The following is a 19,083-nucleotide window of genomic DNA, read 5'->3' on the forward strand; positions in this document are numbered from 1 at the left end:
CACAGCCGGAGATGTCCAACAGGCAGCAGAGATGTCTACTGATCACCAACGCTTCACATGCCTCCCAGGTGTCCCGGCTCCCTCGCAGCGGCACAGGGCCACTCTGCGAGTCCTGGCCAATGGGCTGCAAGGATTTACAGTGCAAGGATTTAAGAGACTGTGCATGTCCTTCCAGTTCTGTCTGCCCCTAAAGCCTTGTGTCGAAATGGCACGGCTGCAAGAGCAGAGCAGCTGGGTTTGCTGAGATGATGCATGGAGAATAAAACGTCTTGGAAAGATGCTGACTTGCTCTGAACTCTGTGAGAACAAGAAAGTAGTGTGTGATGTATTAAGTCACTCCGATGTCAGGTGAGTTTGTCATTGCCACGTAGCCCAGCCTTATCCTGACTAATACAAAGTGGAATCACTGAACTGAAGTTAGGGGCAGATGGAGGGCTGCCGTCAGGGATCTGGCTGGCATCTGAGCCTAGCTGTCAGGGTATAGGTCATCTGGTCCACCCCTGCCCCACCCTCACACCCTCTGGGTCACATACTCCTCTGTGTGTGCCAGGCCGGGCAGGCTGCCGCATGGGGTCTCCTCAGCGGGGAGGGTCCCCCGGATGAGGCAGAGGCCAATGGGTGTGGAGGACTTGCAGGCCTTGGCCATCCCTTGTCTTGCCACCTTGCTTGGTGTGCGCCTGTGGGAGAGGCCTGGGGGTCACTGTCCCAGCCTCTATAGCTGCTCAGAGTCCTCAAGGCGCTTGTGAACAGGATATCGCAATAGCTAGGCTCTGGGCTCCCCACCTCTCTCCTCAACGGTAAACCATTCGCTCTCTTCACCGAGCGTATTTAATGCATAGAAATGTCTCAACCAGTAGTGCTCAGGGTTCATTCCGTGCCAGACTCACCTGGAAGGCTTGTTGAAACACGCATGGTTGGCCCCACATCCAGTTTCTGGTTCAGTAGGTCTGAGGCAGGACCTGAGAATTTGCACTGCTAACGAGTTCCCGGGTGATGCCGCGGCTGCTGCTTTGGAGAGCACACGCTGAGAACCACTGGTCCAGGCATCTATGGAAGCCCTGCCTGCTCGCAGGGCCACCTTGCCCATCCTAGGCATCCTGGTCCTTCCCTCCCGCTGCTCCCAGGGGCTCTGAGCCATCTGAATAACTGGGGCGGTCCTGGAAATGCCTGAGTTCCCTGTGGCAGGTCTTCCTCGCCTCTGGGGCTGACTGGATATAGCTGTTCCTTTTGTCCATGGTACACAGTGCCTCAGAAATTTGAAGGCAGCTATATAATCAGAATTCTTCTGGCTGATTAAGTGACAGAATCCCACCTCAACAATCTAGCTTAAGCCTAAAGGAAGATTTATTCGTTCTTAAAAGATCTAACAGATACATATAAGGCTTTCAGGCACAGCTGGATCCAGGAGCACAATGTATGTTGTCAGCACTAGTCTCCCTCTCTCCTTAGCTGCAATGAGGAGTGTTAAATGCTGAGTGTGTGTCAAGAGAAGGAGGTGATAATAGGAGTGTCAGATGCTCCCTGCCACCTTAGTCCCTGAACCTGTAAAATGGGATTGTCAAGTTCAAGGAGAGTAACATAGGCAGCAGGAGTCACAGGGCTGTGAAGGCTTTGATCCATTCCTTTGGGCTGTCTCTTGGGTGGGAAGATACCCAGGCAGAGACAACCCCAGAGGTGTGACCCATTGTAGGACCTCTCCATGTGGTATCTCACTTGAGTGGGCCTCAGTTTCCCCACCCAAACTTGTGCCGTCGCACAAAGACTCTCTCAGTGTTGACGTGTGATGAGCCTGGAAGGGGCTGAGACTATGCCTAGAAATGTGGTGGGTGGAGGAAATTGTATTTGCCAAGTCCTTTGGGGCACTGAAGGGAGCAAGGTGCCTGAAGACACAAGTTCAGGTGATAAAAGATGACCACAAAATGGCCGTCTTTTGTCACAATGAGAGAAAAACCTCATCTCAACGTGTTAAGCAAAAAAAAAAAGGCGGGGGTGGGTAGGTGGGTAGAGTGTACTGCGGCTGCATTCAGGTGCAGTTTGATCTAGGAGCTTAAGATCATCAGGACTCAGAGTCTGTCCATTCTCCCCACACGCTGTGGCTTCATTCCCTTAGTCCTTCTTGGGCAAGCTCCCTGGCAGCTCCAGGATGGCATTTGTACCCCACCAAGAGCAGCCAGAAGAGCTGTCCTCTCTCCCAGAAGTCAGTGCAGTCAGAGCCACAGGGTCGTTTCTCTGTGGTGCTGATTGGCTCACATGCCCATCTTGAAACCAATCGCTGAGTCCAGGAGATTAGCAGATTCCACTGGCCAGGTCTGAGTTGCACACACAGCCCATAGATGGGCTGGAGTCAACACCTCCTGAACCAGATTGAGGGTGGAGGAAGGGTAGTTACCTAAAGCAAAATTGGGACGCTCTGCCCAGAAGAAGGGGACATACATGCTGGGAGGCCCACCCAACCCAGGTCAACTACTGGCGCCAAGTTATCAGCGTGCCTGAAGTCATCTCCCCCACCCCTGCCGGTAGCCTCTACCCTTATCTCTGCACCCCCCACCCCCAAATCCTAAAGGCCACCCAGCCCAAGATGCCCTGTGATCCTCCTTCCTCCAGGAGAAAGGAAGGGGGTGGCAACCACATTCTCTCATTAGTCTCTCTGACATCTTTTGTCACCTATCAGGGGAACAACCAGGTCCTTTGATCACAGCAAAAGGAGAAAGAGTATTTAAAACACAGCCTGTGAAGATTTGCTGAGCAGAAGGTGGGAAAGGCGGTCGGTGGCAGTTTTCAAAGCAGAAACACGATTTTCAGTCTCCAGACTTGCTTGTCTGAGGATTGTTAAGGAGGATTCGCCTGCAGCCTGGGTTTTAATGGGCCAAGGAGCCCTGAGGTTGGGGAGGGCGTCCCCAAGGGACTTGGTGGAAGGCGGTTTCTGGGAGGAAATTGGCAGCTCAGCCTTTGATTCTTCATGAATCACAGACTGTTCAAGCTGAATGGTCAGCTGGATTCAGGTTTGCCCTCATCTCCTCCCCTCTCCTCACCCCACGTGCATAGACAGCAGCCACCAGCAATCAGAGCCCAGAGCCCCATATCTGAAGGGCAGGGTCCTATGGCCACCATGTCTCTCACAAGCTGCTCTGGGAATGTGCATGGCTGCTTGCCATGGGGCTGGAGGGGGGGAGGGGTGGCTGCTACCCTTTATTTTTATATTGTTCTCATTTGAGGAGCCAGACATTTCAGGAGTAGGACATTCAAAAGCAACTGACCCCACAGCTGTCTCCAGATAATGTATCAGTTAGCTATTTCCACATAACAAACAGTCCCAAATTTCAGGGGCTTGAAACAATAATTCACTATTCAAATTCACTGATCACGTTAGGAGTTGCCTGATCTTGGCCGAGATGGCCCACAGTCTGGGAGTCAGCTGGCCATCAGTTGGTCTCAGCCGCCCCTGGCTCTGCTCCATAAATGTCTCATCCTGTAGTAGCATGTCCTGGGCAGGTTCTTGTTATGACAATGGCAGAAAGTCAAGAAAGAGTGCAAGTGAAATGCACAAGGTCTCTTGAGGCTAAGGCTTGGGACTGGCACACTGCCCCTTCTGCCACATCATACTGGCCAAAGCAAGTGTCCTGGACCGCTCAGGCTCAAGGGGGTGGGGCAATTGACCCTGCCTTTGTAGCAAGAGGAACTGAAATGTCACATGGCTAATGGCATGTGGGAGGGATGAAGAGGTGGGGCCCTTCCTGCAACTCACAACCCCTTATCATTTTAACCAGTCAGTGTAAGGATAACCCTGCCCCACTAGCTGATGGCTAGTCCTGAGTGTTCACCTTTAATGATTCCTTCCAGTGGTTTAGGGAATACGTGGATTTGGAGTCAGAGCACTATGCTAGCTGGGGGTGTGGAGTGTCTTGGTCTTCACTGTTCACTAGTCTGAGAGGACTGATGTTCACCTAACCACCCCCTGACACCTCCACAATGGTTTAGTACCACCAGGCAACACAGGCTGGGGGCAGAAAGCCTAGGGTTCAAATACTGATTGGCACAGTGCTTGGTGCATAATAAATATTGAGTTCATATTTGCTGCATCCCTGCGTTCTTTTATCAAAACGTTTTCATTGTGGAGTACAACACCCACAGAATCCTGCTTAAAATGTAAGTGTGCAACTTAAATTGTTACAAAGCGAATGCCCTTGTCACCATCGCCAGGAACTAAGAATAGAACACCACCCACTCCCCTGGAGACCCCTCACTGCTCCCTGCCACCAAAGCCTCCTCCCAGTCCCAGAAGTAACAGCCACTATCTGACTTTCATAGGAATCCTTTCTGCTTTTTTTTTTCTTACAGTTCTACCATCTAAGTAAGTAAGCGTCCTTAACCACTATGGTTCTATTCGTCCTCTTCTTGAGCTCCCTTAAATGGCAGCCACACAGGCTGTGCTCTTCTCTGTCTGGCTTCTTTCACTCCTTCCCACTTCTGAGATTCAGCCTCCTCACTGTGTATAAGTACACTTTATTTTCACGACTGTATAATATTCCAACTTATGAATAGGCCACAATTTACTATCTGTTTCCCTGTTGATGGGCATTTGGGCTGTTTCCAGTTGGGGGGTAATGTTGGGAGCAGGGCTCTCAGAAATTCCAGCTCTTGCCTTTTGGTAAACGTGTGCCTGTCTATCTGTAGGGCATAGTCCTACGAGTGGGAGGAAGTGTTAGGTCCTCGCAGAGCAGTGCATGTCGAGCTTCGGTAGACGTGCCAAATGGTTTTCCTAAGTGGTTGCACCAGTTCACACTCTGACAAGCAAGGTATCGTTTGCTTTTGCTTGTTCCTCCCACTCTGTCCCCCTCTTCCTTCTTTCCAACCCACGGCTTACCAACGTCTCTGGATGGCGCTCAGGGCATTGAATGGTGAAAAAGAAGGCCAGGTGTGCAGCCCCTGCGAGCCCTCCGCCCTCCCCCAGTTCAGTAGGTAAGTGGGTGGGAAGCACCCAGAAGTATCTAGGTTCTCAAAAAGTCGGAGGAAGGGTCTGGGGAGGAGCACAGCACTCAAAGCCTCCCTCCTGGAAAGCGCTGCGGCAGGGGTTCTGGCCCCCCCCCCCCGGAAAAGGGCCTCTCCCCCCATATTGAGGGAGGTGTAATCAAGCTCCCTCCCCCAAAAGCCAGCTGGTCACAACGGGAGCGGCCCCTGGGCGGGTCCTGCTCCTGGAGGCGCCGCACACCGCCCTTAGGCGCCCTGTTTTGTAGGAGTTGCGGGTTTCACTCGCTTCCTTCTGATGGGCCTGAGGAGGTAGGTGGAGGGGGCGGTGGCCAGGAGGCCTCCTTCCGCCTCTTGGGGCCTCTGGGCTGCGGGAAGAGGACGAGGGTGCAGAAACCGAGGAGGGGAGGTCCTGAACCCCAGTTGTGGGTTGCCCGGGATCCCAACTAACAGTGGTGGTGGCGGGGGTAAGGGTGGGGGGCGGCTAAGGAGACAGCGACACATGAGCAATTTCCCAGCAAAGCTCTTTCTTTCTAGCATTATTTTAGACCCCTTTGAACGGTTTTTAGTCTTTATTACTTTTTAGGGAAATGCTCAATTCCCGTCCAGTTTCATTCCTTTGCTTTCAGCACAGGCGGCAAAGCTTTCAGAGCCGCCAGTGCGGCAGCGCCATCTGCTGGCCGCTTTTTTGATTGCAGGATTAGAGCCTCCCTAGGTGCTGGCTCCTTCCAGAAGTACTGGGTTAAAAAAGGGAAAAAGAAACAACTTTCTAATCTTAAGTACCATAGAAATGACCAGTAAGCCTCTGAAAAAAATGTCCATACTCATTAGGAAAAAGGATATGCACATTAAACCATGGATACGACTTCTCATCCATCACATTGGAAAATAGTTTTAAAATGCAAACATCCAGTGTTATGGAAGTTTCAAGGAAATGGGCATCTCATACTTAGCTGGTGGGGTGAGTTAGTACAGCCTCTCTGGAGAGAGAGAAATTAATATTATCAAAATCATTAAACGTGTTTCATTATGATTCAGAAATATCACTGTTACAGAATGCCTTAAGAGTGCACAAATCCAAAACAGACGTTGGGTCAAGGCGTTTGCTGCTTTGTTGCCTGCAATAAGGAAAATCTGGAACATTACAGAACGGTTAAAACAACTAGGGCGCTTACATTAAGATACAATGAAACCATTAACAATGACACCGAAGAATATTCTATGTTACAGGGAAACGCTCATGATATATAGATAAAATGGAATCATACTTTAATTTTTCATACTCTAATGGTGGATACATGTTAATGGTGGATACATGTATCTGAACCCATCGGATGGACAACACCAAGGGTGAATCCTCATGTAAACTGTGGACTCTGCATGATAAACCATGTCAGTGTGGTTTCATCAGTGGTAACAAATGTACAGCTCTGGTTGGGGGTGTTGATAATGGGGGAAACTGTGCATGTGTGGGGGAAGGGGGTACATGGGAAATCTCTGCACCTTTTTCTTAATTTTGCTATGAACCTAAAACTCTAAAAAATAAAGTCTATTCAATTTGCAAAGCAGATTATGAAACAGTACGTTAAGACCTCTTTCTGCTGCAGGCTGGGCGAGCTAGGTGTGGGTGCTGCTCTGTGGGGCGCGGGTCTGCCCTGACTGAGCTTCTCGGGAAGGACGGGGTGTTGTTTCCTGCATATCCTACAGAGCAAAGCCTTGCAAGAGCCTGGAGGGTTCTCTGGGGTTGCTGAGAAGGGAGCATGTGAGCCTGGAGCTGCTACAGCCATCCTGTCCCCAGGAGGAGGAGGCGAAGGCACAGCTGAGGAAAGAGGAACTGATACAGAGAAAACGAAAGTGAGAAAGAGAGCGAGGGAGATGAGTCTTTGGATCCAACTTGGCTTCGAGCAAGACTTTTCCGATAATAAAGTCCTCCCTTGTCAGATGAACCCAGCTTTCTATCACTTGTATCCAAAAGGGTCTGCGTGCCCTAAACGCAGGCTTTCCCACCCTTCGCTTTGCAATGAGCCCGGTACTGGAGATGGGCGACGGCACAGATGCGGCTCACCAGGCATCTGTCAGCACCTGGAAGCTTCCTCTCAGTGGGCACAGCCAGCGGAGGGGCTGCCTCCTTTCTGGGCCTGGGCCTGGCTCTCTGTCCCCAGGGACAGAGGACGTTGCTGCGTCAGGGCTGTGTTTCTGCTTTCCTTCTGCCTAAAACTCTCCCCTTCCCACGCTGCTGGGGCCACGGGCTTAGCCTCCCCTGTAACTCCCTTAAACACGCCCTCCCCTAAGAGCCTCCCCGACCATCTGGCTGAGGGAGACCATTGTGCCCCAGCTTCTGTTTGCTCTGTGAGTGTTTCCCTTCTAACATCACCTCAATGAGGGCAGAGATCAGGTCTGTCCTGTTTGCTGCTGGGTCCTCAGCTCTTTGCAGCAGCCCCATTAATCGTTGCTTACTGAGAAAACCAGGACATGCACAGATGGGTGGATAAAGCTGGTGCGAGGCCCTATTCCGGTGCTGACTGGGAAGCTGGGGCTTTGTGCAGGACCTTGGGGGTAGGGGCATTTTCCTGCTCTTAACAGGAGGTACAGTGACAATAACTAGAAGACATGCCACACGTTCAGGCTTTGGCCAACCCAGAACACTCCCTCCATTTGGGGGTGTTACTTGATATCAGGTAAGATAGCTACTCTGTGTCACAGTCGACAGGAGGGAGGAGCTGCAGCCTGGGTACCACCTGCCAATTGTGTTGAAAGCCCAGGATGTCAATCAAAGGCTAACCCAGGCCCATGACTGAGGGGCTAGAGAGCAAGCCGAGTTGAATATAGGGTTTGGGGACCAGGAGACCAGGGTTAGGGGCAGGGAGGGAGACCCCACGTGGTAGTGATGACGCACGGACATCGGGTGATCCAGGCCATAGGATTAGAAACTTCTTTTCCTAGTGTTTTCCAGTCCTTCTGAAAAAAATCAAAGAGAAGTCTCAGCGTGGTGATAACAAATCTCTAACACTTGTCTCTGTCCCTCTCTTTTCATAAGGACTGCTGGCAGCCTCATGTTCAAGGCCGGCCTCAAAGGCCTGTGAGGCTGATCAGGGATAGGTTTCATTGTGTTTATTTTTACAGCTACCTTCTAACCATAGTGAGTGATTCTGATTTTCCATTTAGGGCTGTAATAGGAAGTTTCTTTTTCAAATACATTTCCATGAGTAAAACAGACTACTAGAAGGAAATGGCAAGGATGGTGGAACAGGTGGTGACGTTGTTGAGTACAGGAAGGAGGAGTGGGACTGAGCAGGAAGGAGGGTTCTGGAAGGGTGGCCATTCTGTAGTTGCTGCATGAAGGACAGGAAGTGTGTGGAGGAGCCCAGGAGGGGCTGGCTGAGGACACATGTGAGGCCGCTCTCCCAGCAGGTAGAACTGGACCTGGTTTTGCTGCTGCAAGGCAGAGCTGCAGCTACGGGAAAGTCACAGAGCTGAGGGTGCATAGGTATTGGGGTGCCTAGGTATTGGGGGCTGGAGCCCCTCCGAGGTGAGCCTCCTGGCTGGACAGGCTACCAGTCTCTGCCCTGGCCTCAGTTCTGACCCTGCGCCCCCAGGTCTGGCTGGGTCCTTGGAATTCCAGCCTGGGATTATTCTGTTTGATGTGGGCCCCCCAGTTCTGGTCCTGGAGTTGCCCTGTCTCACTATGTGACCTTAAGTGAGTAACCTTTCCAGACCTCAGTTTCCCCACTTGTAAATAGACAAGTGAAATGCCCTTTAAGGGCCCCTAGGACGAGAAGACCAGCCCTCTCCTCCTGTTCCCTCAGCGTGGGGCTCAGTGAGGAAGCACAAGCTTGAGGTCACTCTGGCCCACGCTGAATTTCCTGCTCTGCCCACTGTTGGCTGTGTGACCGTGGGCAAGTCACTTGACCTTTCAGGGTGTCTGTGTCCTGTCTGTTAAATGGGATAAGGGTCTCCCAAGCAGAGCTGGATGGGCAGTGGTGAGAGGAGCCCTGGGCACACAGTAGGGCTCCAACAGTGCTGGGCATTCTGGTTCATAGAGCTCAGGCTGTCCCTGTCAGTGTCATTTTTCCCATCCTGGCTTGAGGGGGGTGGGTGGTGGTGCCTGCCAGCGTCCCAGGCACAGGATGCCTAGTCTGGTCCAGCGGGACCACAGGGCTCGGTGTTACACTGGCAGGAGGGAGCGGCTGCTGGAGCCTTCATCTGAAGGAGCTCCTAGGCTCGGGGGGAGTGCCCAGCGCGGTTGCCCAGTGTGGGTGAGGCTGCTCCCACCTGCAGCTCCCTGGGCCTGGGCAGAGAGAAGACAGGTGGGGAGGAACCTGACAGCAGACGGCCCAGGCTCTTTGGATGATGCTCATCAAGCCACCTTCACGTCAGTTAAACACAGAGCTTCTCACACTGACCCTCACAGGAATCGCTTGTGAAGGAAGAGGAGGGAGTCTTGTTAACAGGCAGATTCTGATCCAGGAGGTCTGGGGTAGGGCCTGAAATTCGGCCTCTCTAACAGGTGATGCTGCTGCCCCTGGTTCCCAGTGGGCCACGGGGAAAGCTTCCTGGAGGAGGGGGCTTGAGGAGTGGAAGGACTTGTTCTAGGAACCCAAGAAATGAATGGGTCTCTGACTTCTGCAGCAAATGGGAGATGCCAGGAGGAGATGGCCGTCAAGGGCCATCCCAGGCCATCAGACACCTGCAGTGGATGGAGACTGTGTGCGTGGCCACAGAAGCACTGGTGGGCCCAGGTCTGAAGACCAGGGAGGGCAGCATGGAGTGTCCCCAGGAAGAGGCAAGGTGGGAGCCCCGATGCCGCCCTTTGCGGGCAGTCTCTTTTCAGGATGTTAGAATAATTCCATTCCCTGTACATGATGTGGGGAGCCAGCCCCGCCTTAGGGGTCCTGATGGGGAATGGCCCAACGTGAGTTTGTAGGTCCCTCCTACGCTGTATAGGTTTTTAAAAAAATTCTGTCTACCACACACACATACACCCTATATGTGTGATTTTGAGGTGCACATTTCCCCCCACATTTGAGCACCTCTGTGCTCAGTGGTCTCTTACCCTCTCTGTTGGCCTGGGCAGATGTTGATTTCCTTTGGAGAGAGTCTGCTTTTGTCGTGCCAGGTAACCGGAACCCCTCCAGCCGAGACCACTTGGCCATGACCTCTCTGTTTGGAGTATTCTGACCCATGCTGTGTGTGCCCAGACCCCAAACCCTGCAGTTCAAATGCTCGTAGGAGAGTCCCCCCTCTCTACCCTGCCCCCAGTTTCATTCACGTGTTTCCTCGCTGTCCTTCTCCACACAGCAAGGTTATTTCACGCTGACCCTTACGTGGGGGAGGGCTAACTCTTTGCTTGTTGCCCAAATCTCCTATGAAACTCCCCAAGTTGAGCATTTTTTCATTCTTAGTGAATATTTGATGAGTCTTGTAGTTGACAGCATTTTATATGACCAAATAAGCTGTAAAATCAGTATGATCTTCACCGTTACAAATAGAGTTGTAGTACTTTTATTTTCCCGTTCAACACTTAATTCTCAAGGAGCCCCATATTTCCCACTCGAAAAGTCCTTCCCCTGGAGCAAATGGAGAGACTTGAAGGCTTTCTTTGTCCCAGGGCGTCAGCCTGTTTCTAAACTCTGGGGGAGCCTGATGTGTGGCCACACGGTGTCGCTGTTGAACACACTCTAGTGCGGTTTAGTGAATGCTTGTTGTCCTCAGGCTCCGGTAATCCCATGGCTGAGCCAGCTCCTGGCACAGGCAAACATGGAGCCTCACGTTAAGTTTCCCAAGTCACAGCCTCTTCAGTACCCCCTGCTAAGCTCAGCCCAATGGTTTGGGTCTTCAAGGACTTCCAGCCTCAAGTACATATTGGGCCCAAACCAGCCTGCACCATCTGCTTCAGGCTTGGTTAGACCCAGGTCATAGGGCTAGACCCCACTTCACTTTGGGGCCTTTGGTGTCCCTTCCTGACAGCAGATTTCAGTCAGTGTTACCCCAATCCATCAGAGAGCTTCCAAGAAACTGACTCAAATTGGGACGTGTTGAGCCTTCGATCTCTTTTCTGCCCAGAGGTCCCGCTGAGTATTCTCTCCCACCTCCCTTCAGGGCTATGTCTACACAGCCCAGGGAGGCCATTCAAGGGACAGTTGCCTTATACATGAAGATCTACCCCTAGGCAATGAGTTATAGCATCTGAACTAGAGAAATTGTTGGCAACCGCCCTTGTAAAAAATACCTTGTATCATAGACATGATTGCTTCTAGCCCAGGGCGCTCCCGTCCTTCCAAGGATGACAGACACCCCATCCCAGGGGCAAAGCTAACTTTGAGGAGTAGGCGGTGAGCTTTGGCTTTTGGAGTTGGGTCTACATGCTAAGAGGGAAGCCTCAATACTTAGGACAATGGGTGGGAATAGTTGCTGTTTGCTTAGGGAGCAACTTGGAGAGGGAAGGAGCCGAGAGAAGGCTGGAGAGAGCTGTTTGCTGTATCCGTGGCGTGCTGTGGACACCTTTCCTCCGGTGACCTACAAAAACATGGGTGAGATGAATCTTAGGCTCCAATGCGCTGGCAGCTGGGTTTGTGGTTTTGAGATGAAGTGGGCCTCCCCTCTAAGGGACATAAGACACAGGCAGGGGCCCAAGGACGCCTGGGAGTACCTCTGTTCAACACGGAGGAGGAAATGGAGGACCCGAGAAGGAGCTTGTCCCAGGTGACCGACAAATTAGAGCCCAGAGTGGCTCTTCCCACCCAAAATGCCCAAACAGCCTTCAGAGCCACAGCGATCCCACATCTGGCTCGCCTGCCAGAGCAGCTCAGCACAGATATTCCCGGACGGTCAGTTCCTTCAGGGTGAAGCCCCGGGAGGTGGGCTTCCGGAGCTGGCACTCCTCCAGTCTCTCCTGCAGCGACACGAAGTCCTTGCCCAGCGGGTAGGCCAGGCGGATCATGGCCTCCAGCAGGGGGACATAGTAACAATGTCCCTCCCGGGCCCCCAGGCACTCGAGGGCCCTCTCGCCGGCGGTGAAGGCCTCCAGGGGGCGCTCGAGCTCTCGGTGGCACACCAGCGTGGCGCAGAGGGCCGGGACCACCAGCACCCGGCAGTGGGCTGTCAGCTTCTCCAGCAGGGGCAACACGTGCACCAGGATGTCCAGGGCCTTGGTGTACTGCCCCGCCCGCAGGCAGCCGAAGGCCTCCCTCAGCTCGGGCCGCGTCAGGAAGTCGATGAAGTCGCGGGACCGGCGGATGCCGCGGATGGCGTACAGCAGGCCCAGGTACTCCTTGAAGGCCAGCTTGCGCTCAGAGATCATCTCCTGCGTGAAGTTGCCCATCAGGCGCTTCTTGGGGAAGGCGACATCTTCGATCTCTTCCCCGAACGACTTCAGGAGGTTTTTCTGGAGCCTCTCAAAGTCTGAATAGCGCCGTTCTAGGACGGCTTTGTTGCTGTCAAAGCTCCCTGTCTGGATGACGACGATTTGGTACATCTGCAGTGCAGACAGAGAGAGAGGCAGCCTTTGACTACATCCTGACGGAGGGTTTGAACTGACAGAGCGAGCCCGGCAAGTAAAAATAATGATGATCATAATTTAAAGCATACCCTGAAAATGGGTTGTTGTTATATGCAATTCTGTTTTAAATTGCCTTCGGCATCGCTGAGCTGTAAAAGTGGATGACAAGAGTCAACCCAAGAATAACAAACACGGTGACAAGAAGGCATCTCGGGGGAGAAAGAGCACAGGAAGGAGCCAGGCAGGGGGCCCCCCCGGGCGCTCTTGGCTTTCCACCATCAAAACTGGGCCTCAGGTTCCTGAAGGGGGGAGCTTGGGTTAGATCTGTGTTCCCCCAAATGTTCCACACTTGGGAGATGGTTTTAGGTGTTATACGGGCAGCAGTGTTATATAGTAAGAAAAGTATTCCTTTTCAGTTTTCTTTCAAGGGAATAGTCATTCAGGGTACAGGCTGCCTGGATTATAATTCCAGCCCCAGCACAGTCTAGCTGTGTGGTTGTGGGTAGGTTACTTAACCTCTGTGCACCTCGCTTTTCTCATCCATAAAACGAGGGCAGTCATAGAGCCCACCTTCCTGGGTGAGGAGTAAATGAGTTTATGCGCTAAAACCACCAAATGCAATCAGTACGCAGTGTCAGCTGTTGTGATCATTTCAGCCCTAAGAAAGGTGGAGTGTCTAGCGTTTCCCCCACTACAGGCTGCAATTCCATTGTAACAAAGCGACAGCCCCCAAGCACAGGGCTTTTGCACCAGTGACCAGTCAGAATTTAACAGTACTTAGCTTTCCTTGTGTTTACTTTTATGATCACCTTTTCTTATGCCATGTGGTACTGGTTTCCATTTAAGGCATTTTTCTTTGAAATTATTATAGTTAGTGTTTTTTTGTTTGTTTTTTAAGTGATCCAATGTAAAGGAAAAGATTAGGTAAATAATAATATAAGTGATACAGGGACATGGCAAAAACGGAGAAGCAGGGATACAGATGACTAATACTGGCTGTCATGGGATGAAACCGGGCTACCTCCTCCATAGTACCTAGCACCACGCTGAGCGGGAAGTCTTGCTTTTTGACTGTTTTCCCCAGAAGAACTCTGTGAGTTAAAGTTTGTGAACCCATTTCATGGTTGGGAAAGCTGAGGCCCTATAGGACTTGCCCAGGGCCCAGAAGGAGGCAGTGCGAGATGTGTCGTCATTTCCTGATGGCGGCTTACCACAAACTTGGAGTCTTTCCTCTCCTCGATACGGGCCGAGGCAACCTCGAAGAGCAGTTTGATGGGCTTCCAGCAGCACTTCTCATTTCTCCAGTACTCCTGCAGCTCTCGCGTGGTCATACTGGAGTTGGGGCTCGGACTGCTGTCGGCATCTGGAAGGACAGCGTCTTTGAGGACTTGCACCAGGTCAGTGCACTTGGGGGTCAAGGCCCTGGGGAGATGGTTGGGTTTGTCTGGGATGGGACGTCAGAACCCAGAAGAGCTGTGAATAGCCCCTCCCCCAGCCCAGCTGGGCTCTGCTGGGCCTCGGTCCCGCCCGGTACCCAATCTGGCTGGATCCATCCTGACACTGACAACCTGCAATAGCCCGTCATCCCTAAGTGGTTTCAGTTGTGAAATGCAGTGTGTTTGTGTCACGTCGTCTGCTTTTGGCCCACAAGTTGGCCATTGTGAAACCCCATGCTCCCAACAAGCAGGGACAATGGCTTGCTCTTGTCTGCACTGCCTACAACACTGATCCCAGGGCTGTCTGTCGTGGGGCCTCCTGAGCTTGCTCAGTGGGTGGTAGCAGGACCTGTGAGGGTGCTGGGCTCCAGGCTCAGCCTGGCTGGCGCCTCCCTACCCTCTCACCTCATGGCCCACATTCCATGCTTTTTCTTGTCCACGCCACTCCTGCCTTTGGGGCAATCCTCCTCGTCCCTGCCTGGAAAACTAACACAGTGTTTCTTAAAACTCACTTGAACCCTGGGCCATTCTGAGAATCCTGGGAGAGATTAGAGTCCTTCCCCACCAGAAACGCACACGTCATCGTGCATTTATTTCAAGGGACATGGATCCCAGGAGCCCTTCTACAATGTGTCCTTCAAGACCCAGCCCTCAAGTCACTTCAACTGCCCCTTGGCATTAGAATAAGAGCCACCCTCCTTGTCCCTGTAGCCTTCCTTTTCTGTGACATCTCTAAACTTGAAGGCCAGCACGGTAATTGATGTGTCCCTGTTTCCCAAGAGCCCTGCACAGTGCGAGGGACAGAGTATGGGTTCAAAGGGACACATCTAGAATGATTGTGACAGTGAGTCAATGACTGAGTGGAGATTTGCTCCAGGAGATGGCGCTAGAGCAGATGTCTTGGCACTCACTGCTCTGGACCATCCCACCGGCTTCCTCTGACTCTGGCCCTGAGGTCCTTCGAGGGCCCTTGCAGCGTGTTGTAGGGAACTCCTCAGCCGATAAAGGATGGGACTGGTGGGTCATAGCCTGGCCTCCTTCTCAGATGGGATAACGCTGAGGGATGTTCCATACAGGGCCCCAGGGCACCCCCGTGGGGACAGAGCCCCAGTTGTCCACAGTGGTAGTCTGTGTGGCTTCCTGCCCTTCCTTTCCTCGCTTTCCCACTGCTCTGCCATTCCTCCTGAGATCGTCTCGCAGATAAACCACTTGCCCCCAATCCCTGTGTCAGTGTTTACTTTGGGATAAGCCAAGCTAAGAGAGCTGCACCACTGTCCTGTGCCATCTGCTGAAGTACCCACACGTGTATTTCAAATCACTTCAAACCTCTGTTCTCCCGACCAAGCCCCACGCCTCAAGCACACCTAAGTCCTCTTCAGGTCCTGGATGTGGGAGGTCTGGGCCAGTGGCTGACGCCTTCCGCTTAGTCTTGGTCCCTGCAGCGCACGGGGCTACAGGTCCTCTCCATCCAGGGCTCCCGGGGTGCTCGGCACTTGCCATACTCCAAGGCTGTCAGGGGACAAGAGAAGATAGTGGCCGCCCACTCGTGGTGGGGTTTATGGTGGGTCCTGGGATGCCTGGGACCCATGCCATAGTCCCCAGTGCTGAGTCCCCCACTGCCCACCTACCCGTCTGCCCATCCGCCAGATGCTAAACCGGGGTCTGGCCCTTTGCCGCACTGGTCCATCCGAGGCTGAGCAGATCTTTCTTTCATTGTTAGGATCCTCATATTATCGAGTTGCTCTGAATATTCAATATGCTGACTTCAAGCAAAGGTGATGGCTTTAGTGGCTACTTGGGAGAAAGACGCTGGCTTGTCCAGAAAACCGTCCCCACACTTCAGTTTCTATGACGTGTCAGTGGACACTCCATGTCCAGGGCAGGGATACTGGTATCTAGCTTTCCCATCTCTCTCTTTTTCTCATTGAGCAAACATTTGCTGACTGCTTCTTAAAACCACTTCATATCCACCTCGGTCCTTCACATCCACCGTTATTTAACATCTATCGTACTCCCAGTAGCAGATGAGGAAACTGAGGTTTAGCCCAAGGTCACACATGGATGGTGAGTGTGCCCAGCGAGCAAAACCAAATGCTTGGGACAAATGCCACACTATACACTCAAAACTCACTGTCTCATTTCAGGTCTCCATTTTATGATAAAGGAACTGAGACTTAGGGTTACCCACGATCAAGCTCGTTGGTGGTGGACAGGACAGAAGAGCAAACTGGCCTGACTTCAGAAGCCTCTCCCTCCACCCTTCCACCCTGCTCAGGGGAGGGCAGGCAGCAGGAGTCCTGGGGTTCAGTTTCTATAGTAACTCTGTCTGTGACCCAGGTAAGTGAACAAGGTGACTTGGTGCCTGGCGGGTTACTTAACTTCTCTGTTTCTGTAACTCCTCAGTTTCCTGTAAAAGGGACATAATGATAGAACCCAGCTTTACAAGGCTGGTGTCCCATGTGAAGTGACAGCTCAGGGCCCCGCACATACCAGGCACAGTTAAGTAGCCCCTCTTGTTATCTGACCCATGATAAATGCTTTGAGAAATATTTGAGAAATGAGTGGCTCTAAATCAAGGGGTAAGTTGGAATAGAATTTTAAATGTCTGAGACAAATTAGAAAAAGGGACTATTAAAACATTAGCTCAAATGGAACAAGTAGCTGGGGTACCACTTAGGCCCAGAAATTCAAAATAAGAAGGGCACAAGTGACCTTCCCTCCTTCTTAACAGGACCTGAGGGAGCTGCAAGTAGAACACAGGAGTGGAGCTGGGGCTTGAACTTTGGTCTGCCTGATCCCTGTGCTGCCCGTGGCCTAGACAGTCCATCTATGTCCCTGGGTGTGGCCAGAGCCTGTCCCCATTCCAGGGGTGAGGGCCACCTGGACCTGGCCTGGCCTGGGGAGGGGTGAGGTCAGCTGGGGCCAGGAACCCATGCTTCTGTGGGGCAGCTCTTGCTGTGTCTGGTGAACCCTGTGGCATTCTCCAGGTGACTCCGTGCAGTTGTCCAGTGGGTGGCTCTCAGGGACCCTCCATCTAACCTCCCCTTATACGGATGGGAAACTGAGGCAGGGGCAGGGCTGTCTCAGGGCTGCACATGCGTGAGCATCCTAGAGCTTGCATACCTAGTTTATTATTCATCCCCTTGAAGACTCACACCTTCTGTCCCAACCACCCGTGAGTCTATAGGCAAGATATTTAATATCTGCCGGCCTTGGTTTCTCCATCTGAGAAGACTGTCCTGCTGGCCAGATGATGGGTGGCTAGGGTGGGTTCCTTATTTTGTGGTAGGTGCCCAGGCAAGACAGAGAGGTGCCTACATGCTCTCTTATCTAATGGATTACTGGTAGCACGGATTCTTGAGGCCCAATGTTTCCTGTGAGCGCTCCTAGGTTCCTGCCTCAGTTGGTTCGTCTGTAAAATGGGTGATGGTGAGTGGCACTGGCCTCATGGTCCAAGCCCTTCCAGCCCTGCTGTCCTGATCAGGCAGCTGGTGCCAGGCCAGAAGCAGGGCGCTGTTTGCCTGGAGACCCTGTGAGACTCCAGGAATGATGGCCTTGGCTGTAGTAAAAGACTTGGGAAAGCTGAGCATGAACCCAGGGCTTAGACTAAAAATCAAATCCAGCAAACACAGCCAGTGCCCTTACCTTTCTTTTTATGGGATGGGCTGGCAGTCACCCATGAAAGGGCAACAGGAAGGAAAAAGTCGAGTGTTGCTGCATCCACACAGTCTTAGGCAGCTTCCCGTTCCTCCCTCGGCCTCAGTGTCCTCATCTGTGAAGTGGGGAAAGCAGTCCTGTCACTGCAAAAGCTCTTTGGGGACAGCTACACATGGGGATCTGGGGGCCCCTCTCCACACCCTGTACAGCAGAGATTCCAGACTTTACAACCGAATAACTGCAAGTGCTGGTGCTGTTGGTGTGGGGGGCCTGTCCTTGACCCAGGAGGCAGGATATCTTCCCAGCCCCCTCCACCCTCCATGTGCAGTCATTCTGTGCCTTCACCCCCTGGCGCCCTGAGGCTCACTCCTTCCTCCAAGGGCTGTCTGCCATGTCCAGTCCCTCTGATGGGCACACAGGGCCACCTCCGGAGCCCATGCTGCCTTTCTGAGGGGCTGAAGAGGACTGTCCACTGTGGGGAGACCCCAGTGAAGTAAAATAAAGCACCCTGACCCGACTTGGAGGTCAGAAGATCTTGGATGGGCACACTCCCAAATGTGAGAGTGCATCAGAATCTTCTGGGGGGAGGGGACGTGACAAAAGCACATTTTCTGGCTCCCCAAATCAGAGAGTGCCATCTACCAGGTCTGGGGGCGGGCCCTGGCCTCTGCATTTTGCACAAGCCCCCAGGACTAATACTGACACAGGGGTTCCCTGGCACCACTTTTAAAGAAACACAAGTGTGGTTCCCCAGGTTCAAGAGGGGCTGCAGAATCAGTGGTGCTTCAAAAAGATTTGAAGCGATAGGGGGTTGAGGAGCTGCTCCCTGCTCTGCCCCAGTGTGCTCAGAGGAGCCGCACGTACAGCGGCTGTCACCAACCCTTCTCTGGCCCACCCTTCCCCCAACAGGTACTGAGAGTGGGTCGAGGAGACCAGGGCTCAGTCCACAGGTGGACAGATGCCCACTAAGCTTGGGATCAAACACTGACCTCTGACCTGAGGCTTCTGGGCCTGTGGGCATCCAGGGGTCCTGGAGGCGTGTCACATGGTCCCCTTCAGCTCTGTTCTAAGCTCCGGGGAGCAGTCGAGTGGTTGCTGTTTCTCTAAGTTCCCCATTTGAAAACAGGAAGCAGGCTGTGTGACCTGCTCCTGGTCACCCCAGCCCATTGGTTGGTGAAAGATGGTACATTGAACCCAAGTGACAAACAACCTGAGGCTGCCTGGCAGGGCCACGCAGGGCGGGGCTGAACCCACAGCCCTGAGGGACCCCGCTGGGCTTGGCCGTCCCGCAGAGTCCTTGACTATCTCTGGCATTTGGACATTAGCTCTCAAAGGTCTGCAGTGTTCATTACCCTACCCTGTGAGCTAGACCTAACAGGGGCCATCATGACCTATAAACAGATGGGGAAACTGAGGCTAGGAGCACGAAGCTGGTGGGACCAGAACCAGTGTGGGTTGTGGAGGGAGGTGGGTGTCTCCCACTAGGTGCCTTTCTCTGGGCAAAGCTGCATCTCAGTCTCCTGACAG

At 52.7% G+C, this 19,083-nt stretch overlaps 1 protein-coding gene across 5 annotated transcripts; it reads right to left on the minus strand.

Moving 5' to 3' along the window:
* Window positions 1-11,424: 11,424 nt before the first annotated feature.
* On the minus strand, window positions 11,425-18,676 carry SNX20 (sorting nexin 20). 5 transcript variants are annotated; one of them, XM_033129114.1, is made up of 6 exons: window positions 18,546-18,676; window positions 17,545-17,671; window positions 15,528-15,662; window positions 15,264-15,408; window positions 13,675-13,826; window positions 11,425-12,439 (listed from the first exon to the last, which is right to left on the minus strand). In XM_033129114.1, the coding sequence occupies exons 3-6, from the start codon at window positions 15,537-15,539 to the stop codon at window positions 11,771-11,773; spliced, it is 978 nt and encodes a 325-aa protein (XP_032985005.1). In that variant the 5' UTR covers window positions 15,540-15,662; window positions 17,545-17,671; window positions 18,546-18,676; the 3' UTR covers window positions 11,425-11,770. The 5 variants fall into 5 exon arrangements, with proteins under 5 accessions (XP_032985005.1, XP_032985006.1, XP_032985007.1 ...); XM_033129115.1 differs by having other exon boundaries at window positions 18,553-18,670; XM_033129116.1 differs by lacking the exon at window positions 15,528-15,662.
* Window positions 18,677-19,083: the final 407 nt, after the last annotated feature.

The sequence above is a fragment of the Rhinolophus ferrumequinum genome, chromosome 15, assembly GCF_004115265.2.
Source record: "Rhinolophus ferrumequinum isolate MPI-CBG mRhiFer1 chromosome 15, mRhiFer1_v1.p, whole genome shotgun sequence".
Lineage (NCBI taxonomy): Eukaryota > Metazoa > Chordata > Mammalia > Chiroptera > Rhinolophidae > Rhinolophus > Rhinolophus ferrumequinum.